General features: G+C 37.4%; 1 protein-coding gene across 9 annotated transcripts in view; it reads left to right on the plus strand.

The window, feature by feature from the left end:
• The window catches only part of Ncoa1 (nuclear receptor coactivator 1), a 225052-nt gene that overhangs the window by 120035 nt on the left and 79201 nt on the right, over window positions 1-25816 (plus strand). For 7 of the 9 annotated variants that reach the window (XM_075955620.1, XM_075955623.1, XM_075955616.1 and 4 more), the window contains 5 exons: window positions 8871-9029; window positions 13360-13465; window positions 18991-19157; window positions 22196-22293; window positions 25391-25568. In XM_075955620.1, the coding sequence (XP_075811735.1) occupies window positions 13377-13465; window positions 18991-19157; window positions 22196-22293; window positions 25391-25568 (532 nt within the window). In that variant the 5' untranslated portion in view covers window positions 8871-9029; window positions 13360-13376. Of the gene's footprint in view, window positions 1-8870; window positions 9030-13359; window positions 13466-18990; window positions 19158-22195; window positions 22294-25390; window positions 25569-25816 lie in introns of those variants that run through there. The other 2 variants (XM_075955619.1, XM_075955624.1) reach the window with 2 other exon arrangements.

A 25816-nucleotide genomic window follows, 5' to 3' on the forward strand; every position in this document is an offset into this window, starting at 1 on the left:
GAGGATGAAGATAGAGAGAGATACAGAGAAATAGTAAGGATATAGTAATGACTTTGAGCAAAAGAGATGAGAATTTTTTCAGGCCCACTAAACCTTTATTTATTTATTTATTCTAAATTTTTGAAATAAGGTTACTTGTAGCTTAGGCTAGCCTCAGATTCATTAAGTAGCTGAAGCTGACCATGAACTTCTGAGGAAGCTGCCTCTCTACCTCTCAAATGTTAGAGTTACAAGCACGTGCCACCACATCCAGTTTCTGCAGTGCTGAGGACGGAGCCCAGAGCTTCCTGTATGTTGAGCAGGCACTCACTAACTGAACTACATCCCCAGTCCCCATGGCACGTTACACTTTGAATATTGCCTGGATGTCCAAATGTAGGCATTATATAAGTAATAAGTTCAAGATTGGGGCAAGAAGATTAGAATCACTGAAATAATTTTGGAGTTAAGTATTTTGTATAGGATCAATACAGCATTTTCCCAATGTGTGTGAGGACATGGGTCTGATTCCCAATACAGAAGAGAAAAAATGAATTTTTTTATGTGTGAGCTCAGCTAAGATGTCACCTATTCTTATAAACTTATTAGTCACCCTATCTAAAGTTAAAGGACACTGCCTCTCTTGTTCATGCTATATTTCCCAGAATTTGGTACAGTGCCTGCCACATAGTGAGTTCTTACATAGTATTTTATGATTGAACTGCTAATACCAAAAAATGAAGTATACTTAGTAAATTAAATATATAATTTGTTTTAAAAAATACCTCACTAATGTTTACCACACATTTTCTTAAAGCCTCTGCTTAGCATTCCTCCTCCCACCCCCAAGGACTGTGCGTGTTGTTGTGTAGAACAGACGGTTAAGTGTGACCATATGTTGACACACCTTGTTACATGACTGGAACTTTTAATTCCATAAAGAATGAAATTAATTACTAAAGCCTCTATGTATATACAGTGCCTCTATGTCACAGATAATCTATAATTTAGTTGTATGAAAAATGAAATAGAAATACCTACATACAAATAATTTTATGCTTAACTTTAATGAGTATTCTTTGCTACCTTTAAAAGTACAAAGAAGAGCTTTGCATGTAAGACTGTCTTTGTTAATTAACAATATGGTAGAATAGATATAAGCTGCATAAAGAAAAAAGTCAACAATATAAACACATCTAATAAATATATGCTGATTTTAACTATTAACTAAGATGATTTAATCTTGGTTTTCTTTGAGCATTTAATAAAATTTCTTCTAACAAATGTCAAACCTGTATTGATAATTAACATACCTGAATAATGCTTGGAATGTTTTGCTTGAGACTGGGTTTTATGTAGTATTGGGTAGCCTGTAACTTACTATGTATACCAAGGTGACCTCAAAGTCATAGAGATCCACCTGCTTTTGCCTCCCAGTGCTGGGATTAAAGGTGTGCACCACCAGGACTGGCCCTGTAATAGGGTAGTAGAAAATCAGAATAGCTTGATTTGGGTGGTCCTTGACAGCTGCTTTCTAATTTGGCAAAGCTGTTCTTTAGCCAGTAACTAAATCCTTGCAATTTCAGTGTTAGGTTTAGTGTTCAGCTAATTGAATATGGACTCTTAACACCCAGGTGTTTCTCTTATCCTGCCAGAAAAGGAAAGGAGTGGAGAGGAGGAGGAAGGGAAGTAAGATTGCCCTGTACAATGAAGCTTCAGAAGTGGGCTTTTTCTAAGATGTAGAGACTCTCCCGAGTTTCAGTAACTTCCTTAGTTTCCCTTTCTCTCTGTTTTTAGATTTAAAATATGCTTGTGGGAGCGTACGGTTTAGTGGGGGAAACAGCAGTAAATACAGTCATACAGCTAATATGTAAATTTAAAATGTGGCAAATTAAAAAAAAGTCTGAGGGCACATTCACAGCAGAGGATATATAAAGGCCTCATGGTGAGGACGAAGGACTGGGGAGGACCAAGTGGCTAGCGCGAAGGATGCTTTGAGAACTACATGGAAGAGAATGAGCAGAAGTGGGGTATCAAATTGTTGTGTGTGCGTTTGGGATTTCTTTTTGGACAAACTAAATAGTTTGTTTAAATGTATGTAGTGTGAGAGTGGAAGATAAGTCAAGCGTAATATTGTGCACAGTTTAGGCTGCAGCAGTTACAGAGGTATAATGATTCTGTGGATAGAGGGAGGGAGGAAGGGAAGAAGATCAGAAGAGTAGAATGGAAGGATTTGATGAAAAGTTAGTTTTTAGCAAAGTTCAAACAATAGTAATAAAAAACTAGAGAGGATGACAAGATGGCTTTGTGGGTAAAGGTGCATGCCTCCAAGTCTGACAACTTGAGTTTGATCCCTGGGATCCACATGGTAGAAGAGACTCTCTAGATGTGAACTGTGGTATGCATGCATAGTTGTAGACACAAAAACGCAATAAATAAATATAAAACAGTTAAGGGAGAGGGATACAGATGCGGGCCTTAGAATGGACTGTAAAAGTAGTAGGGATAGCCTTTTGTGAATAATCTCTAAGGGTAATTGTGCTTATTTTATATCTAGACTAATAATGCTGGAATTTACTAGTCTGTGGGTTTCTGTATTTTGTTCCTGCATAAATGTTATAGTGGATGAATAAGTCATTAATCTTTTAGCCTTAGTAGTTGATATGCAGACTGTTGAATACACAGTTTTGACTGTAAATTTATAATTTGTCTTATTAAAGAGAAGATGAGAAAAGAAATTCAAGATAAAAAAAAAGTACTCTAAGAGCTCACTCCAGTGCTCTGATGTGGGTCTCTGTTTCTATCTTCATCCATCGCCGGACGAAGGTTCTATGAGCAAGGAAGTCAGGACTGCGAGGGGTTGGTCCACCCACTGAGACAGTGTGTCTGATCTAATGGGAACTCACCAAATCCAGCTGGACTGGGACTGAACGAGCATGTGATCAAACCGGACTCTTTGAATGTGGCTGACTATGGGGGCTGACTGAGAAGCCAATGATAATGGCACTGGGACTTGTTTCTACTGCATGTACTGGCTTTGTAGGACCCTAGTCTGTTTGGATGCACACCTTCCTAGGCCTGGATGGAGGGGGGAGGGCCTTGGACGCCCACAGGGCAGGATACCCTGCCCTCTCTTAAGACTGGAGGAGGAGGAGGAGGGGGAGTGGGGGAGAGGGAGGGGAATGAGAGGAGGGGAGGAAGTGGAAAGTTTTTAATGGAAAAATAAATTTTAAAAAAAGTACTCTAGGTTGACTTTCTATACATTTTTAAAAACTTAGATATGGGCATCAGTATCTCCCTTGAAGAAGAACGAGAATGAAAAACAAAATATAAAGGCATGTAAGTCTTCTGAAAGGGGAAATATGTGGACAGTTAAAGTAATGTACGGGTCAGGTGAAAACTATGGGAGGTGTGGGGAGATGGCTTAGTGGGTGAGAGCACTTAAGCATATGAGCATCTGAGTTTCAGTCTCTTGGACCCCTGCTGAAAGAAAGGAAAGGGAAAAGGGAAGGGAAGGAAAAGAAAGGGAAGGGAAGGGGAAAGAGAAGGGAAAGAAAGAAGGAAAGGGAAGGGGAAAGGAAAGAGAATAAAAAAGAAAAGGAAAGGAAAAGAAGCCAACTGGCCCGACTGCTAGTATCTGTGACTCCTAGCACTGGGGGAAGAGAAATTGTGGATCCTAAGAACTCACTGACTAGATTAGGAAAAATAGTGAGCTTCTGGTTCAGTAAGAGATCTGCCTCAAGGCAATAAAGTAGGAAGTGCCTGACATCCTACTCTGGCCTCCCCTGTGCACACAGCCCTACACTCATTTGCATAGACCAGACACATAAACGACATAGAGCATGAACACGGACGTGCGCGCATACACACACACACACACACACACACACACACACACACACACACACACACTGGTCTTCTTGGAAATACAATGGTTTACATTATTTATCGGAGGGTTAAACTTAGTTAAGGTCTATAAAACTGTTTGAAGTCATTTAAAAATATTGTGTTTCCTCACCTAACACTGCTTGGCAAAGAACAAGTGTTATCCAAGACTAAAAGTAGGAGGCCGGGAAATGCATAGTAGTTGGACTACTATGAATCCATACTCTTATTCATATTTCTAATACTTCCTCAGTCATAAGAAAGGAGTTTGGGTGCCCATAGGCAGATGCTAATAGTTGAGATTCTGTTCCTTTATATCACTGTTGTGAGGTTTTATTTGTCAAATAGTCCAAATTGACTAATATTTTTTTAACTGCCAATGGACATTTGGGCTGTTGCCATTTTACCATTATAAAAATTGCTGGGATGAACGTTCTTCACTCTTCTTGTTTCTCATGTGCAGAGACGTATTGCTGGTTCACTGCAGAGGTTGCACCACTTACTGAGCATGCTTAGACCAAGTTTTCAGAAGATTCCCTTAGAGCTTTTTCTTTGGCCACAAAACAGCAGTTTGCATAAGTTCAAATGTAATAAATTGTATTTTTCTAAAAGTCCCATAGGTTTACACAGATTTTTAAAAGATACTTGAAAATTTGTATGAAGCCATAAGTCATTTTTTTGGAGATTGTAAGATTTCCATAAATGAATTTTGTAATCATAAAATTAAACATTTAAAATAAATACAAAATAAAAAGAATAAGAAAATGTTACCATTTCATTATAAAAAGAACTTTAGTTTTAAAATATTCATTTTTACCAAGTTTCTTCTCTACAGAGATACCAATAAGGCAAGTGAATATATCCTATAGCAAAATCAAACTTTACTTACTTCTGAATTGTAAATTTTAATATTAATGGATTTATTTCCATTTTTATTTATATCATTTTCAACTTAAATTTAGGGAACCCAACACTTGTGTTATTATTAGAAAAGTTGGCAACTTCATTTCTCATGAAGAAGTTTACAGTCTCTTCCAAGAAAAATTTTTCTTTACACTATTTTTCATGTATCTTCTTTCTTAAAATTTATTTGGTATAAAATTAATAAGAATACTATGAGATCATGTTACAATTATGAAAAAATGTTACACTTATGGAAAACGTTACAATTGCCACAAAGTGTTAATGGTTTGTTTGTGACCGTTCACTGCTGGATAACAGCATTGTTCATCTAAGCTATTAGTTTGAACTCACTGGGAGTTTTAACTTTATTCGTTTCTGCCCTGCGTTAGTTTTCTGTTGCTGTGAAAAAATACTATGATGAGAGCTACTTTTGAGGAGAAAGGGTTTATCTTGGTGTATGGTGACAGAGTCCCCCATAGCTAGAGAGGTGTGGTAACCGGTAGGGACAATGTGGCAGCAGGAATAGGAAGCTGGCTGATCTCATTGTATTCAACACAAAGGGAGCAGAAAGAAAGAACAAGAAATAGGATCAGGCTATACCCTCAAAGCCCTCCACAGGGCCACACTTCCACCCGCCTAAGGTTTATAACCTTCCCCAGTGCGGACCAAGTATAATACACAAGCCTGAGGGAGACATTAGAACTCAAGCCAGAACATACCCACATCAGAAAGTATCCTAAGGAAGATAAAAATCATCTTATAACAAAGTTAACTTTGAATCCGCACCAATTTATTAAAATAATGTGAAAGACCTCGTAGTTTAGAAGTTATTACTAACATGACTCTGCAGTACTCAACAATTAATATCCCTGGATTAGAGACTCCACTGTTCTTAGGGATTGGAATTTCTTTTAATTCCTTACAGAAAGAACATTAGGCAGCGGTTACTTTTGATAACCATCTCATAAATCAGCTGCTGCTAATGTAAAAGAATCACAGTTCGTAGTGCTTGCTGTATGTACAGAGGCACTGTTTCAACTTGTGTCCCTTTCTGGTTAAATTATTGTCCAGACCTTTCATAGCTGTTTATTAAAGTTTTCATTAGCCAATAATTTCACTTATTGTTTGTTTTAAAAAGAATGTCAGAATGGTGAATTTTGAAATTGCAGAGCTAAAATGCTTAAGAACATATGAAATAGGGTTTTAAATGTTACAAAATAAAATAACTAATACTAAAAATAATAAAGTTAGAAATAGCATTCAATACTTAATCCAGGTAGACACCATAGTTTGAGCAGGCATTGAGTATTGGTCCTCTCCAAATCACAGTTAAGACAACACAAACAAAAATAAAATCAGTAAGGAGTTTTTAAAGTCATAGATTAGAGAAAGAGGAAAATAGAAGCAACTGTCAACAAAAATTTTAAGAGAGGAAACAGCCTAAATACTAATAACTATCATATTAAACCTGAGAAAATCCAGTTTTATGTGAAAATTGCTAAGAACCTGTTAAATCTGTACTAGTGATTCTTCAGGGTACTCAGTATAATAATTTCATTGCTCTGGGAAATGGAGAGATGGCTAAGTGATCAAGAGGACTGGCTAATCTTCCAGAGGACCCAAGTTCAAATCCCAGCACCCACACAGCAGCTAACAGCCATCTGTAGCACCAGTTCTTGGGGATCTAATGCCCCCTCCTGGCCTCTGTGGGCATTTCATACAAGTGCTACACATACATGCGGGCACAATAACCAATGACATAAAATAAAAATACATTCAAAAATTATGGTGTTACTCTGGAAGTGAAAGCAAAAAAAGAGCCCATGATGGCCTAAAAGCTACTTAAATGTAGTGTTTGATGGCCAGCCCTCCTTTACTCTTTGCCATTGTGCTAATACCCTTCTTTCTCCTGGGTCTCTAGTCCTGGTTTCCTAACTATTTCCACTGTGCACTCCTTTTTCTCTGAGACGTTTTTGCATGATCTTAAGTAATAAATAGATAAACAAATCAAACATTTGCTGATAATAAATTATAATTTTTCTAAAACAATTATTTTTCTAAGACAATTTTATGTAAAATTAATGACATGCCACTTACTAAAGACCAAAGCAGTTTTATTCACTAATGAGATATATATATGTTTATTTTTACATAAGGAACTAAAAATTGGGCTGGAGAAATGGCTTAGTAGTTAAAAACAAAGTGCAGAGAACTGGGTTCAATTCCCAGCACCCATATGGCAGCTTATAACCGTCTGCAACTCCAGTTCCAGGTGATCCAACTCCCTCTTCTAACTTCCACAGATATCACATATTGCACATATGTACATGCAGGCAAAACACACATATAAAACAAATAAATCTTTAAGAAAAGATTAAATAGAGAATGAAATCCTGGTTGAATGTTTGATACTACAAGATGCAGAGCATCTTTGGCGGTTTTCAAAATTCATCAATATTTTGATTTTTTTTTTTTTTTTAGTTGTCAGTGCTGAGAAAGCTGCTCCACACAAATATGTAGTACAAAATGGCAAAAGCACATTTAGGGCCATTTCAGAAATTAGTAGAATTCAAACCCAATCCCAATCCCAATTTATTTAATTATATTTTAAAAAATAAAATTGAAGGAGCTCAAAAGAGGAGTCAGTAGTTCAGAGCATTTGCTGCCCTCCCCAAAGACTCAAATTTGCTTCTCAGTACCCACAGCAAGTGGCTCACAAGTGGTTCACAAATGTCTATAACTGGGGATCAGGCACTATCTTCTGACCTCAGTCGGTACACACACACACACACACACCGGAGGGGGGGGGAATAAAATAAAAATAGGTCTTAAAAAATTTCAAGCCAACCGCTTAAACAGCCATTTTCAAAACAATTTTTCTAATGCTACTCCCCAAAGCTAACACTAATTTGAGACTTAAATGCTGAAGATTAACAGAAAATACTATCTTCATTTTTCATAATTAAACAATTATATTCTCTAAGATCAGAAAGGTTTGTATATTCGGTCCAACTGCATGAGTCATAGCATGTGGTGAGCTGTAGTCTGAAGCATTTCAGGCATCACTGTTAGCATTTTGTGGTGTGCCGGCACATGTAGTGTGCATATTGTGTGTTTAGAGCCAAAGCTACAGAGATGTCATGAGATGCAACATGAATGAGCACTGCCAGAAACATTTGAGACACTTCATGTGTTTAATTTCAAATTAATTTTTGGTCTTTGAATGTACAGAAACCTTTTACTGTTGCCAGAATTTCTGTGGTTCCCACATTAAGTTAGATGAGCCCAGATGGAGTTGCTAGCTTCAGTTTAAGAATTTGGAGTGTCAACCAATTTCAAGTTTTCTGTTAGCTTGGATCTGCATCCACTACTGCCTAAAGCCTATTAGATGTGATTTTTCATCTATAGGTTCAGCCTCGCAGCACTTCAAGGGAGTCTTGAAAAAGCTCTCTACAGAGAAAGCCTTCCAAGCATGTGTTCCACCCAGTGTGGCTCCCTTCTTTGAAAAACAGTCAGATCTACAATTTGAGTCTGCTTTGATCACTTTCCAGTGTCTTCAAACAGTTACTTTTCTATTTTGTCCACAGTTTATAATTCTTATCTGTGAGCAGATTAGTATAGTACAAGAGGATCTATTATTGTTGGAACCAGAGCTCAACTAACTTTAAATATGAAAGCGTGTAAACTTTTCCAACAAAAATTTTGAAAGTAAAATGTTAAAATAACTTTAAAAATAGGAAGAACATTATATAAATTGAAATAATGAAATAGCTGAAATTGTGAAAAAAATCATAATTTATAGGTAATAAAAAGGATGAGCATGTAAATGCTGCCAAAAATGATTTTTGAAAGCCTTCTCTATGGGTCTCTCTCAAGTTGAGCAGAATGTAATTATGCATTCCGTTAGTGGCAAGCTGTCTCAAATAACATCACCAGGAAGGTCTCTGCCTGTAAATTCAGATCTTCATCCATTGTGTTATGGAAATATTTTTCCATCAACTTGAAAATTTGCATTTCTCTCATATTGCTGACCTTTATTATTTCTTAAAGAATAAAATGGCAATCTAACCTCCCATTTGCTTTTTTCTTCTCACTTATTTTAGTTGTTCGTGTAATTGCCCTTAAATGAGGTGAGAACAAATGGACTAGCGCCATCTCTGGACAGCATTGTACTACTCCGTTCCCTCAGAAGCTGCCCTCTGGAGCACTTGATTTGACTATATCTGCTTTGAGGATTCATTATGAACAAGGAAGTCTCCCAGGTAGGGAAGATTTTAAGAACTTTGTCACTATAAAAGTATGGAGGGAAAACAATTACTGTTTGAGCATTATTTTTTATGGAAGTTGTTCTCAGCCTGGGAAGCTTCTTGGTTATTGTAAAGTAAGTTCTAATATTCATTCCTAAGTGGAAGTGTTGACAAGCAGTGTGTTTAGAATAAACAGTGAGTTTATAAGATCAAAGTAAGACTATTAATTGGGCAAACAAGTCTAAAGATCTTCTATAACAGGCAGTACAGTTAACAGCAGCACATTGTTCCTAAGACTTGATGATAACTGTTCTTGCAGCAGCGAAAATAATGTCTCTGTGAGATTATGGGGATTAATTTGCTTCATAATAATACTAGTTCACTATATGTTTGTGTCTGGAAACATCACGACTTAAATGTACACAGTAAATATATAAATGCCATAACATTTAGTATAAAAACTAAGTAAAGGCTCTGAATGAGCTATGTTTCCAGTGAAGATATAAGGAGTCCAGCAAGTATGTGAGAAGATGCTCAGAATTATAAGCAATTAAGGTAGTATAAATCAAAGCCATAATGAGGTGCCATTTTATACCCACTTGGATGGGCTTTTACAGAGGAAAATGCATTTGACAAGAATATAGAATTGGAATCCTCGTATATTTTCACCTTAAATTTAGCATTTTCCCAGAAAGTTAGAGTTACTGTATGACATAGCACTTCCATTCCCAGGTTTATACTCAAGATAATTAAAGCAAATATACAGAAGCTATGCATAAGCATTCATAAAAATGTTGTTAAAAATACCCAGCAGAGGAAATGACTTAAATGTTCACCAACTGACACATTGATTAAACAGAACAGAGTATCTCCAAACAGAGGGACATCATTCAGCCATGAAAGGGCAGTGAATATTCTAAAGTCCCCATCCTTTGTTGTCACATGAGAAATCTTTCAGTGGCTGTAAAGAATGTAAGGTGTGTGTCTGAGTTTTGGAAACATTTCTATATACAAGTTAGCTGGTATAGGAGTGCTCCATCATGATTGTTCTTCATGCAGAGGATCAGTTTGGGGATCTTTGGCTCTTGTGTGTTTCTTTCTGTGCTCCCTGTCTGCTGGGCACTCTAAGGCACGTTCCTAGAGTTGTTTGTTAGCTAACTGGTGCTGGCTTTTAAAGTTATCAGTTCTACGCTCAATCTGAGAGACAAATAACAAATTTTTCTTGTAGAAAAATTGAATTTAAGAGTATGTATGGTCCTGTGTCCTGTGCCATCACCCACTTAGTTTAGTCGGGCACAGTTGACCAGAAATAGATGTAGTTTCTGGTTATGGAAATGACTCTTTAGAAATTGCATGAGACTAGGTATAATTTAGCAACCCTTAAAAACTTTTCACTTGGACAGGTTGTCTTCTAAAAATAATATGCAAATTGGCTTTGTTAGCTGCCCCTAGTTATATTCCCTAACAACCAAATATAAAGTCAGTCCACATACAGTAGCGCTGAAGTTTGTTTCCATTGGATGCTTTGTATTGCACTGTGTGTTATGTTTTATAAATACAAAACAGTTACTACAGGAATAATACCATCAACAAATTATTGGAGATTCTCTTCTGGCTTTTTGAATACCAGTTCTTAGTTTTATAGGGCACCTATCTGTCTGCTACCTTCTTCCTTGAGAATAATTCAGCAAATATTTAACTTGGGAATCTTGTCTTAGGCCTATTTTAATAAATACATTTAAATATATTTATTTGTTCTTGTGTTAAAATGAAGTGGCATCTTTATTTCTGTGATACTGGGTTTACTGATGCTTCTTTGAATCTCCATGATAAATAAATAAATAAGATTATTGTTTTATTAGTTATGATAACATCTTCTTAGCTGATAATATCCATCTAAGTACTAGCCAGGCTCAGCCCTGCTTAGCTTCCGATAGCAAATGAGCTGGGGCATGTTGAGGCTGGGGTGGCTATCCACATAACAGGGATTCCTGTTGCGAGATTCAGCTACAGAAGCATGTTAACAAGGGCATTGCTCTTCTCTCGGCTTGTGTGAGCCCTCACCTGGCTTTGCCTCCTGTTGTCCTCTGACTTCATGCTTGTTCTTCTAACCCTGGTCCCAGCCACAGTTCATTACTGTTTCTCAAAAGAAAAGGAAAGGTTATGTTCTGCCTTCAGTTTGTTGTTGTCATGCTTCCCCCACCTCCCTCCGGCTCACCTTTCCCACCTGCCACACTAGCTTCCCCTTCACACCCACAAGGTTGTACAATATTTTTAAAATTTATCACTTACATGCCTCAAAATGAAAAGAAACTATCAAAATAATGATTTTACAAATTGTATTCACAGCTGGGTGTCCAGGGCCTGAAAGAGAGGTTATTATATGCACAGAGCTCAATGAACATTAGATGCCCACTTAAACTGGGCTGCTTCCCACACTAAGGTCAATTTTAAAAATTTAAATTTTTTAAGTTACCTTTGCTAGTAACATAATCATGTAGCCCAGAATTTTATTTAGAGTTTTATTGAAGATGAAACTAAAATTAATATCTATAGTGCATTTTTGAATAAGCAGATTGTATATATTGCATTATTGTTTCTATATAGATTATATGTTGCCTTAGTTAGTTTTTATTTATTTGAAGGGACACCATGACCACAGCAACTCTTATAAAAAACAAGCAAACAAAACATTTAATTGCGATGACTCTGTTACGGTGTCAGAGGTTCAGTTCATTATCAACATGACAGGGAGCATGGCGGCATGCAAGCAGACATGGTGCTGGAGGAATAGCTAGAGTCCTTCATCTTACTGTAAACAGGAAGTTGACTGAGACACTGGGCAGTATCCTGAGCATAGGAAACCTCAAAACCTGCCCCCACAGTGACACACTTCCTCTTACATGAATCTGGAATCTTTGAGATATTTGGTTCCAAGCTAGGATCATCATTATATCTAAGACTGAAGAAGGAGACAGTTGAAATCTCTTAAGAAAAAATTGGCAGGACATGGGTAGCAATTACAAATGACAGATAAGCAAGAAAAAATAATTAAAAGCAATTGCAAGATTGCAGTCCTAGCCTGGTGTGGTGGGATACACCTGTATTCCCAGCATTCTGGAGGGAGGAGATAGGAGGGTTGGGACTTTGAGGCCAACCTGGGTTTTATCGCTAATCTCAGGCCAGCCTGGAGATTGCATCATAACAAAATCCTATCTAAAGAATTAAAGAATACTTTGAGTGTTGGAAAATTTCAAAACTATACTTCTACTATGGAGAAATTAGAAATATTTCCTTTTGTCTGCATGATTAAAATTTTAGGGATTGTTTATCTAGTGAGAAGATGGCAATAGTCTGATCTTAAGAAGAGAGCAAGAAAGTGAGTTTTAGAAAGAACTAGGGGAAGATTAAGTCTGGGTGAGAGGTTGCCATAGTTTTCACTAGGTTTTAAGTGTTCCGAGTTTGACTGTTGATGCACAGTGCTGTGGTGTTTAATAACTCAGACGTAAGGAAGAGCTCCAAGTCTTCCCATCTCATGAGTTTGCTCGCCTTTTTTGAAGGTAAATGGAGTAAAACATAATGGTAGTGTTTGGCACTATTGGAATCCAAAAGGAAGTGATGACTCCAAGGGTAGGGTTCTGCATTCCCTTGGGATTCCGCAGAGCAGTGATTGATGAGACAGATCAGAAACTGGCACGTGTAAAAACCTGGCTGACATGCTGAGGGACGACTCTGTGTTCTCTGGCATCCATACCAAGATCCTAACGTAGACTAAACACTTGATCTTGGTCGCTGGGTGGTGTAAACACAAGGTTAGGCATGCGTGGAAAGTACAATTCAAAATCCACATTGAGCTTGTCACTTAACTTTAATCATATGCATATTGTTCATTTTTCTATGAATATAAAATCTCCAGCTTCATGAGAAAAGTTGTTTTAAGCCTTTTTGCAAAGTAATATCTAAATAATCGTTCTGAATCTGAACAATAATAATAAATATTTTTCAGAGTCCTGTTTTTTTACATTTACACATGGAAGTGATTTTTCCCTTGGTAAAAACATATTTCGACTTAATTATCCTGGAAAAATTTTCATCCTGATTGATTATAACATTTTCATAGGGATTGTTAATTTTATTCACTGATTTAGAAAAGTAAGTATAGCAACGAGTGGTTGGAGTCCCTGTAATGTTAGATGCTGGTGCTTGTGGTGGCTGTCATCACCTAGTCGCTGTTTAGGTCTGTGCTGTGGTTCTTTTGTTTAGAAGTAACAGGGAGCTTCCCCTGCCCATATTTGGTTAGAGAGCTCATGAGTAGTTTATTTTTTATTTTATCCTTATTGTTTAGGTGTGAAGTTTGTCAACATGAGTGGCCTTGGGGACAGTTCATCCGACCCTGCGAACCCAGACTCACATAAGAGAAAAGGATCGCCATGTGACACACTGGCATCAAGGTAGGAGTGCACTTCTGTTTCTGGCAGAGCTTTTGTGCCCTTCCCACAACACTTTGGAGCTTTGCTCCATCTACTCCACTTTGAGTGGCCACCTGCCTTCTGCTTACTTGAAGCATTCTGTGCCCCCCCTTCCAGTCTTTGCATGGGCTTCTCCTTCCATTCAACTTGCATCCTCTTTATTTTCACAACTAACCTATAGGTATATTGTACATACTGTGTTGATCATTACTTCCTTAAAGGGAGGCTGCTCTTCCTCCTACAACTACTAGATCAATCCCTCCACACTTTATGGCTTGATTGGTTGGTTTTGTCGTTACACACACACACACACACACACACACACACACCTCTACCACCAAGACAGGGTTTCTCTGTGTAGTCCTGGTTGTCCTGGATCTTGCTCTGTAGACCAGGCTGGCCTTTAACACAGAGGTCCACCTGCCTCTGCTTCTCAAATGCTGGGATTAAAGGTGTGGACTATCAGCATGCAGCTCCCCTTTTTATATATCTGTTTTGTACATATTTATGGCTTTGATTATAACTACAGGCTTTTGCTAGAGTGTATACTCATTGCATGAATTCTTAGTATCTTAACTAATATGTTACCATGTAGCATATATGGTAAGAGATGTTATCTGCTCATTTGCCATTGTATCCCTAGTCACGGTGCAATATGTACCTTTTAACTAGTAAGGACAATAAATCCTGTCAAATGAATAAATAAGTCTATTGAACACCTTTAATGTTATCTTAGAACTTCTTGTACATTGTTACAATATTTATTTTTAAAATTACTATTTGTGGCATTAACTACTTGCTGTGTTTTTTTTAATATGACTACATTGAGAAATTAATGCTAAGGGAATCCTAACAAGTGCCAGGTGAAGAAGAAACCTCCACTCAGGGTAAAAGAATTTTCTCAGCTGACAAGAGAAATGTATAGATTTTATTCCATTCGGCTTCTAGGAGCTAGATTAAGTTGTTTTCAGTTTCTACACTACTGATATTTTGAACCAGAAAATCTTCTGTTGTGGAGGCTTTCATGTGTGTTGTAGGTGTTTAGCACTGTTGCTGCTTGTATACCTAAATGCCAGTCGTGTCTTAGTTGCAATAAAGATTGTCTGTAAACATTCCCAGATGTTCCCCCAGGGACAAGGAACGCAGAATCACCCCAACTGATGACACTGATCTCCAGAGCAAGGCCACAGCAGCTCTTCGGCTGTTGATTGCCTGCTTTTCCTGGGGTGGGGGAGAGAATGGGAGGAATGGAAAGAGGAGGGAGGAGAAACTGCTGTTAGGATGTAAAATAAATGAATAAATTTAATTAATAATAAAAAGTGCTAGGGCTAGAGGCTGGAAAAAGAAAAGTGACCGACCATTCCTCACAGAACAGTTGTCTTAATTACTCAAGCACACATATCCAGATGCGAGGATAAAAGTTTATGCCAAGATATGAACCAGATGTGTTTTGTCAAAGTTAGTGCATTATTTGTTTCTGCATATAAATTCAGTTTTTCTTAAAGGAAAACTTAAGAATAAATAAAATTATTGTCTTTTATGTTTGCTTTCTCATTTGAGGAAATTTTGAATATGTAAGAACAGAGATTTAAAAAGCTACATATAACAATAATATAAAATTGATACTATGTTCCTATATTAATATTTTGTTATATTTGTATTTTTTTCGTAATTTCTTTGTTGTTGTTGTTTTGTTCAGGGTTTCATTCTGTAGTCCATACTAGCCTTGAACTTGGATCAGTCCTCCTACATCAGCTTCGGGGAGCTGGGATTCTAGGCATGCACCACATGCCCATATTGTGTTTTCCAATTGATAGTTATTAATGTTTATGAATTTTAATGGGTGTGGGCATTAGTAACATTTCTGCCTATTGTGCTGAACAATCCCCATTTTTGTAATCGTTTATTTGTAAATTACCTTTGTGTATGTGTGTCTGTACATGATAACATCATTACAAATACCAAAATTTTTATTTATCTTTTTCTCCTCTTTAAATGTTTTGAGATAATTATCTTGATGTTTGCTTGAAAGATATTTGAAAGCACTTACTCCTTTAGGTTTATATGTATGGGCTTCAGTTTTAATAAAGCATTATCTTTGATATGGAAAATCAGAAATTTATTAGTTTGAAATTGCTTATGTATTAATGCCACCTTGCAATGCTTCCTTTGGTCTTATTATTATATGCTGTCTTCCCAAACAGACTGTGAGCTCATTAATCATAAAGAGCATCTGTTAGGCCTCACATGGTATTTCCAGCCATGCAGTCGAGCCAAACATGACTATCTAAAGAGCCCTAGACAGAGCAACTTCTCTGTTACAGGTTCCCGTGCTCAGGTAGCTTGTATCTCTCCAACCCCTCATTTGTTCTAAGAAAATGATAAAAATGCTGGTTTTAAATGGTGGCTATCTATGCTTTATCTTTCCTTAGCATTTCCAGTTTAACTCAACAAGTGTGTATTAAATACTAACTGTTTATCAAGCGCCATCTGTGTGCTGTTGTAAGGATATAAATGAAGTGAGAGGCAGGTCTTCTATCTTCAAGGAACTTGCAGATCTGACCATGCCACTAATTCTTCTTAAATCCTTTTGGGTTTCCTGTTTTCTAAAAAAAATAAGTCATTCTAATTAAAGTCATTCTAGATGGCATTTATTGAGCTAATGGTACATGCCAAGAACTTAGCAATTCATTTTCATGACTTATGTTTTTAATCCTCACAAACCCTAGGAGGTCATTTATGTCATTATCCAAGTGGTCAGACAAGGAGATTGAAGCAGAAAGGTTAAATTGCTGTCCCTTGTCTGAGGTTGGATAGCTAGTCAGTGACCAGACAGGTGACATTGCTGATCTGGCCTACACTTCCTCCTATCCATATACCTCTGTGGTTTGGCCATACTCTTCTATTGTGTATACTTTTGAATTTTATATTTCCACTCTCCTTTATACAGTTGATAAAGCCAAGTTAGCTTTCTAGAAAATAAGATCTCCCTACCTCTAACTTGTGCTGTTACTTCTCTGGGTGAAATGCCATTTCTGTGTATTTCTGTAGTTTTGTGGTTTTGTCACCAAGTATAACAAAGGCCTGTTTCCTTTTTACTTCCTTTCAAGTGGGAGCTGTATATAATTTACTCCAGCGTGCTTTAAAATATCACATAATTATCTGTCATATGATAAATTTAGGAATGTTTATTGAGTTTGCTAGTACATTAACTAAGGAAAGATCCAGCAGTCAGTCCTTCCATATCCATAGTATCAAAAGTATTCTGGAAAAAACTGACACCTGAACCAAACATGTGTTGATGTTTTTGCATGGTGTTATTGCCTAAATAAGGATGACAACTAATTATGCAGCATTTGCATTGCATTAGGTATTATAAATAATACAGAGATGATTTTAAGCATGACGAAAAATTTCCATAGGGTATGCAACTAATATGCCATTTTATAAAGGGTTTGCAAGTGCCCAGATTCGGTATCCACAGGGATCCTGAAACTGGCACAATATGATATTGTGAGGCCAACTGTAATCATGAAAATTTAGCTCAGGATAGCATTTACTAGTGTGTCTGCCACATGCAAGGTAATAAAGGGATTTAGCAAATGAAGAAGTTGCTGCAAAGTAGTAAGGAAAGCCTTTTCCCTTTAAGATAGAGTTTCTGTGTCCTCTATTCCTTTAGTTTTGACTCTGAGCATGTCTACTGTCTTTTTTTTTTCTATGTAGTTACTGACTGCTTCATTTAAAGGTGATTTTTATTTCCCTGCTCTGAAATTTGTCATTTTATTGACATCTGATATTCCTCACTATATATATAGCTTCTTATTCCATCTTTCTGTATTGGGACACTTTTCTTTTACTATGTAATGGCTTCAGGCATTTCAGTATTACTCAAAACTTAATGGCAAAAACATGTTTGGTGACTGGCCATGGAAGTACATACCTATAATCCCAGCAACCTCAAGGTAGATGGAGGTTGATCACCAGTTCAAGAATAGCCTGGACTGTATAGTAAGACTTTGTCTCAAAACAAACCAACAAATGAAAAGTATCAGGAGAGAGGGGGCTTCACCAAGTAAATCTAAATTGCTTACTCCCTATTGAAATTTAAACCTGTTAAGTTTAAACAGTTCCTGCTCAATACTGAATCTACCAAATGTGTCTGTTATCTGTGAGGTTCCCTAAGGTAAAATCACATGTCCTCAAATTCTATCGTGTTACAGATAAATCCTTGTGAATATGAAAATATGTTCCTCATTTTATTCTTGCTTTGCTTCAGTGCCTCAGAGTGAAGTTTGCCGAGATGCCTTGCTGTGTTCTGTTTAAGTTATTAAGATAGATTTTTTACTAAGCAAGATGGAAGTAATTCCTCAGTAATGAAAAATTTAACAGATAAAGACAGAATGTGTGTTTGCTAGAGTTTTACATTTGATTATGTTTGGGGATATGTACCATTTGTAGTACTTTGTTTTATAGCAAATGTAGTAAGTTAGCTGACTGTGTTCTTCTAGCGCACTGTGTTGAATAAGTGCTTTTCTTTTTAAAATCTTCCCAATCCTTAAGAAAAGTAAAGGGTATTTAACTGTTGTTTATTGTAAGGTTTTTAGCAACTGACTTCTCTCTCTTCTCACCTCTTTTTTCCTAGCACTTTTATGTGCAGCCAAATGATTTTAACTGCTGTTTGTAAAAACAAAGCTTGTCATGACCGGGCTTTCCTCTTTTATTTGGAAAATGGAAAGTTTTAGAGTAATATTTTACCATCTTTGAATGCATTATAGAAAGCAAGTTTCTGTGTCTTGGCGAAATAAATTGGGGTAAAGAATGAAAAGAAAAATGGACAGTAATTCTTCCATATATTCAGCAGACTATTTAAAGTGTTGTCTGTCTGACATTACCCTCTGTTCTTTCTATTTGCTGTAAGGTGGTCATGTCTGGTTTTGTTCAGAGCTGACAAGAACTATGTGTAGCTTTTGTTTTCTGTTATATCTAAAAGAAGCTATACAACATTGTTCTCTAGTATTTACTTTTTAGATTGTACTTTGGATCAGTTCTTTTTTCATAAAGAGCAACTAATGTTCCTATTGAGAGTAAGAATGAAGACCTTATCAGGTTCCTCATTACAATTCATTCATCTGAATAACTTGAAAATTCACATTCTATTTCAAACATACAGTAGCCACAAGTATAAGGAGTAGACTTGCTGTCTGTCTGGTTCCTTTAATATCTGGTAGCCATTTGTTATTTGAAAGGTTTATACATCACTGACAAAACCTATCTGTCATAAATCATTCTCTTTATTATATTTTAGCCAGAGTTATTTTGTATACTTGAGCATTTTGCAGTGTCTGAGTTTTAGATGTGATTTTAATTTGATTTTTAAATCTGGTTTTATATTTTAAGTAAAAACAAGATTTCCTTCAAATGTGTGAACATTAATATCTTTGGTCAGAGAAGGAAATAACATGTTATAAATGCGTGCTAACCAGATTGTTTTTTTGTGTGTGCAACAGTACTGAGAAGAGGCGCAGGGAGCAAGAAAATAAGTATTTAGAAGAACTAGCTGAATTACTGTCTGCCAACATCAGTGACATTGACAGCTTGAGTGTAAAACCAGATAAATGCAAGATTTTGAAGAAAACAGTAGATCAGATACAGCTAATGAAGAGAATGGAGCAAGGTAAAAATAAAAGGCCGTGTTCTTAGTTGTTATGGTATTGTGACGTATCATCCTACTCTTCCGTTATTAAGAGCCCTCATTGCTTCATAATTTTATTAGAGAAATGTTTTTGTTTAGATAATTTTTATTTTATTGAGCCAAACAGCCTTTCTTGGTATTATAAAATGGCTCACGAAATTAACTTGAGTACTAGTGAAGTAATTAGCCCGGAAGGTTCTGGAGTCCAGTATTATAGGGCATTGAAGCTGGAAACACAAGCTATGGGGTGGGACCTGAGGCCCCGGCGTAGAGCTAATGTACAGTAATTCCTTGATGAAAATCTCTCTGACTTGTCTAAGGAAGCTTGCCTCTCTGCCTGAGCTTGCAATGGGAGAAATAGTCCTCTGAGGTGGAAAAACCCATTATATTTTTTGAGGTTCATATTTATAGCACCCATACTTACTGGGAACCCTACACCACTAATCCCCTGGGTTGCCTACCAGAAACAAAGGTAAAGCCCTCTGGGAGAATTCTTCTACTCAAGGAGTGTTCTAGGCTTTTCAGTGAGTGTGCTGAGGAAATCATCTGTGATGAGTAGGAGCACAAATCCAAGCCTTCACATTAACAGCAATGTGAGGAGTCTACAGACAACTGCTATTTAAAACAGCACAAGTCACATGACTTAAAGATGAGAAACTGCAGAGCTGTCCAGGGACAGCTGATTTAGCAAAGAGGAGAAAGTGGGCTCGAATCCTGCAGACACCAGCCCTCTCTTACATCTGAGGCCAGAGACGATGGGATTCTTCTGAGGAAACTGATGCAGTCCCAGGGAAGAGATATTCAGGGGTGACCCATGTGAAAACTCAGCTCCTCGCTATTTCCAGTTCCTCGTGGATGTCACAGGCATCTTAAAATAGCCAGCGGTTACAAAAGAAAAGCAGAAAGAAAGGAAATACTGGGGAAGCAGAGATGTGAGGGGGCAGGAACAAAACTAAGATGCCAGTCACTTGGGCAGAGGAGACATTGCACCGTTGAACAGCAGGAGCTTTTGGAAGTTAAAACGAGATGCTCAGAGAAATCTTCAGCACATCACTGTGTTTCTCTCCTTTGCCTCTGCAGGCAGCGCCCATCAAGTGCCAGGCTCACTCCCCCTTCCCTAGACACCCACTGTGTGTACCACTCCCACCCCTTCCATGGCTTTTCTCAAATACCTTCCCATTCACAGTGTTCCCAACAGCTTTATATAAAAAATTTAAGTACACCTTTCTTGGTTTCTTTTTCCCACAATACGTTTTACATATGCCGTAGAAGTTAATTTTAAGTAATCCCTTAGAAAATAAACTAGACAAGTAAAACAAAATAAGAGAAAATGACAAAAAAATTCTAGGGTTAGTTTAAGACTAGATAGAAGACATTAAATGCCAAGAGGGATAAAATATTAAAAATAACAAATTAAAAACCATTTCTTGAAAATAGAAGGATTTGGTTTGGGATGGAAAACACTCCTATAGCTGGACATGGTGGATGGAGCACAGCTGTGACCCTAGCACTTGGGATGTTGAGGCAGGAGGAGAACCCCAAGTCTAAGTTGGCCTGTGCTGTATAGGAGGACCCTGTCTCAACAAGAGAGGTGGGGGAGCTAGGGGAAGAAGAATGGAGGTTGTGGCGGGACACACACACTCATACAGGCCCAGCACAGTTAGTACAGAGTGCTCACACCTGTGCACAATTAGGTGCCATGTTAAAACGCCAAGGAGAAAAACCAGAGAGAGGTCTCAAGTACAATGGATTGCTTTCAGAATGAGTTCCGAGTAACATTGAAAACAAGACTTCTAGACCTGTAACTCTGTGTTCATGACAGAATTATGGATGGAAAACAGGGATCTTCTTTTATCCCTTTTTCAGACACTGCCATCAAAGCCTCAGTAGTAATCTAAGAAACAGAGATGTAGGCTCTTAACCCAGGGAAACTGGAATCTGAACACAGAAGGACAGGGAAAGGAGACACAGACAATACTGTTGTGTAGACACCTAGCAAAACGCGAGAAGCAGTTGCAATTGGAGCATGTGGAGAGGGTTCTAGAAGAAATGCTGCTGAGGTCTGATATCTGGCCAAGTAGAGAAGGATATTCATTATTGGGTTTGGGTTTGGTTGTGTGGCTATTGTTAGATTTTTTTTTGGGGGGGGGGGTTTTGTTCTGTTTTGGGACAGGGTCTCACTGTGTAGCTCTGCCTGGCCTGGAACTCTATGTAGAACAAGCTGACTTCAAACTCACAGAGATCTATCTACCTGCCACTCTCTCCCCAGTGCTAGGACCAAAAGTGTGTGCCATCATACCTGGCCAGAGAAATTTTTAAGCTCAGGGGTAGTGTTTAGGAATGACTTAAATGGCATAGAAAATTTGAAAATTTTAAATTATACACAAAATATAATATATAAAAATATACAGTAAAATAGATAATATGCAAAATATAAAATACACCTGGATTTACCAATAAAATATATTTATAACCATCATTATGGAGATATTAAATGTTGATTAATATAAAAATGTAAAGACATATCCCGAGAGGATTGTAGGAGGCATAAATGTAACGACTTGAACAAAATGCAGTGTCTTGAACAGAATAATACAGGCAGTCAAGGATTCAGACTCCCCCTATGGATTTTGCTGCCATTCCTAGGCTATTTCCATCACATGTAATAAACATGGCCAACTTGTCTGGATCCCGCTGGCCAGATTAGGGTAGAGGAAGACAGACAGGAATGCCTCTTTCCTCTACAGACAGGACCCAGAACTGCCTGTCACTTGTGTTCCCATTCCTTAGGCCATTACCTGACACATAATTATTCCCATCTTCAGTTTTCCCTAAAATTTTAAATGCTTTTCTTTCACGTATAGTAGTATACATGAACTTAATGAGTCTTTAAATTATTATAATTTGCTTAAAAATAAAAAAATCTTCCTTATATCAATGGTCTAAATCTGTCTTCTTAACTGCTCTGATTATAATGAGCTCTCTTTGGATGTATAGTTTTTAAAGTTTTATTGTTGCAGAGAAATCAACAGCTGACGATGATGTGCAGAAGTCCGACATCTCATCCAGCAGTCAAGGGGTGATAGAAAAGGAGTCGCTAGGCCCTCTTCTTTTGGAGGTAAGTGTCCTCCCTGACCCCCTAATGCAAATCTCTGTCCTTACCAATTTAAGTTTTCTTTATCTTCATTTCATGTCATATATCCAATTAATAAAATATGAAACAAAGTGTTTCTTTAAACTTTTAAAATAGGATTTTATTATAAAGACTGCTTCATGGTTTTTTTTTTCAAAATAAAAGTGAGTAACGGACATAAAAATTTTTCATATAGGCATTCTAAGGAATCTGATGCAAACCAAAGCCTACACAACGGCTTTGCCTTCTGTTTCTGGAGTGATTAGAATTATCTGGAAAAAAACTGAATTATTAAGCTAGCAAGTACAATGTATGTATATTGTAGAATCCTACCTTTATGTGAAAAACAACCCTATTCATTGGATTAGAGACTGTCCAAAATATTTTCTGAATAAAAAAGTTTAAATTGATTTTATACACACACTGTAAATGAGAATTAAATCACTACCAAACTTTATAAAGTGAAGAACTTGAATTACTGTGCAAGTGAAATACTGTAGTGTTTCACCTCTGTCAGCTCTCTCTAGCTTCTGCTGCTGGATGTTGAATATAGACGCTTTGTTTCCAAGCTCATCACCTTAAATAAACATTTTCCCTCATATGTGAATGTTTAAAAGCTTTTGTCTCTTGAAAACAAATTGTCTATGTATTTATCAAAATATATGCAAACTAAATGTTTTCCTTGTCCTTTCTCAAGCCCTTCTTTCTAGAAGCGGCGGGTCTCCCTAACAGACTTGCACACATTTGCACTTGTGGTTTAATTACAACGGAGTGCACGTTTTATATGAAACATAGAGTGTTGCCATCTTAAAGACCTTACTCAACGAATCTTTACACCCACTGCAGGATTCTTACTTTGTCTTTAACCTTTGTAAATTCTTACATTGTTTTTCCTGTATGGGTACTGTAAAAAATATTGGGAATTATGTATTTTATTCTGAAACCCTTGTCAAGTGACCTTAAGTGACTATCTCGTTTAAAGCCAGGGGTCTGCAAGAAGTCTTGCCCAATATGGGCCCTGCTGTGAGACCAAAGTGGCTCTCCTTAGAAAGTGACATCCTGGGCAGATGGGAAGGCTCTCAGGTTGATGGTGGTGAACTTAATGGACAAGCGTCTGTTTGTTATCAGCCCTGTATTACGCCATAAGGTCAGCTGTCAGGAGACTCCTCCCCAGGAACACATGTGAGGGAAACTTGTAGAAAAATAATGATAGCAAATTGTCTTCATCAGGCACAGTTTAGAAAATACAGATGTTTGTATATTCATATTCATAACGCTAGTCCCAAAAGCATTCCCTGAATTACTGTCATTTTTTAAGGTTGGAATTGTGGCACATCTTCATCAGCTGAAGGATATTTAGGCTGTTTCCATTTCTTTTTAACTATTGTGACTACAGCAGCAATGAGCAGGCTGAGCAAATATCTGTAGAATAAGATGTTGAGTCCTTTGGGCATATGCCAAGGAGTGGTATAGCTGGGTCATATGGTAGATCTATTTTTAGTTTTTTGAGAATTTTCCACACTGATTTCCATAGTGGCTACCCCACTTTGCTTCCCTTCCCCAACCAGCATTTGTTGACCATTGTTTTTTTACTCTTAGTCATTCTGATTGGGGTAAGGTGAAACCTCAAAGTTGTTTCATTTGCATTTCCATCATTTTATTTCTCCTTTTGAGAACTCATTTGAATCTATAGCCTATTTTTTAATTGGGTTGTTTGGTTTGTATATTCTGTAACAAATTAATTGCATCGTTTTCAAATAGCTAAGAAGATTCCAAATAAACAAGATGAAAACTGTCAACTTCTGTAATCTAAATCTTCCCTAGAAATTTGGAACTGTCTGGACTTCGTGAAGGACCATCATGTTATATGTTTATTAGAGTTTATTTCTTCCATATGTTTTCGATTGCAATCTAAAGGTTCTAACAATTTCTCTGCCTCTGGAAATATTCTGTGTCCCTAGGGGTACATATATCTCCTCTTGGAGCAGCTCTCTATACATAGGAGGCCCTGGGAACCTGGCTCCTGTCCATTCCACTAACTTCTTTGCCACCCGTAGGCCTCGCTGTACTTCTTACTCCTCTGCTCCACACGACTTTTGCCTTGCCATGTGCTCCCCTCTTCCTCCAGTGACTTTCCTGAGCGCTCTTCCCCTTCTTCGCTATGCTAGCTCTCCCAGAGTTGGGGAGGCTTTGAAAGGTGCTTCTCGTCACCCCCACCCCTCCCCAGTGAGGCATCCTGTGTGTGCTCAGTGTTTCATGTATATGTGACACCACCTCGATCTCTAGTACTTTATTATGTGTGTCCTCTCATTCTTCCACAGGTTCCTCACAAGCAAAGGCCCAGTATTCACCAACATAGTGCAGAGATTTTTTTCAAGACTGAATAAGTCACTTACTTCACATTTGCTACTATAAAAAATAATTTCTAGAATTGTAGGGACTGTTTAGTAGTAAAGAACATATAACTGCTTTTGCGAGAGACCCAGGTTTGACTCCTAGCACCCAATGTCAGGCAAGTAGTTCACAACAACCCATAACTTCAGCTATCCAGGGTATCAAACATCTCTGGCCTCCAACGGTATCTTCATTCATGTGCACAAACTCATACATACACACATGTATATATTATTAAAAATAATAAAAATAAATATTTAGATGAAATTGTTTCTGAAAAAGAAGGTTGATATTTTTCATTCATACCTGCTGGAATCTTTAGTATAAAACCCATTTGAAAAATCATGACCTCCCTTCACAAAGAAGCAGTCTTCTTTTTTAACGTGATATATATTTATTTCTAATATCTTTTGTGAGGGGCGTTCAAGACAGGGTTTCTCTGTAACTTTGGAGCCTATCCTGGAACTAGCTCTTGTAGACCCAGCTGGCCTCGAACTCACAGAGATCCGCCTGCCTCTGCCTCCCGAGTGCTGGGATTAAAGGCGTGCGCCACCACTTTCCAGCTCTAATATCTTTTTAATAGAAAAATGTGTTTCCTTTTATCTTTTAACCTCCCAATGTTTTTAATCAGTGTCTTCATGTCTTAATCCTTTTCTTTTTCTTCCTTATCCCCCTCCTGGCTTTGCAGGCTTTAGATGGATTTTTCTTTGTTGTGAACTGTGAAGGAAGAATTGTATTTGTGTCAGAAAATGTGACCAGCTACTTGGGATACAATCAGGAGGAATTAATGAATACCAGCGTCTACAGCATACTGCACGTGGGAGATCATGCAGAATTTGTCAAGAATCTGCTACCAAAATCACTAGGTAGAAAGAAAGTAACCTTTTACTTCTAATACTTAGTATTATAACATATACTTAAAGTATTTGTAATGTGGCTCCAGCTTCAGGTATATCAATAGCTCATAAGAATCCGTATCATCAGTGTACTTCCATGTGGTGTGACAGTATGTATGGAAGCCAGCATGGTTAAGTTACCTTACTGCAAGAAGATTCTACTTAAAGTTCATTTTGTTTTCAGTTTTGATTATATGCAGGAAAGGAAAGCCCTTCTC

This window comes from Microtus pennsylvanicus, chromosome 21 (assembly GCF_037038515.1).
Source record: "Microtus pennsylvanicus isolate mMicPen1 chromosome 21, mMicPen1.hap1, whole genome shotgun sequence".
Classification (NCBI taxonomy): Eukaryota; Metazoa; Chordata; class Mammalia; order Rodentia; family Cricetidae; genus Microtus; species Microtus pennsylvanicus.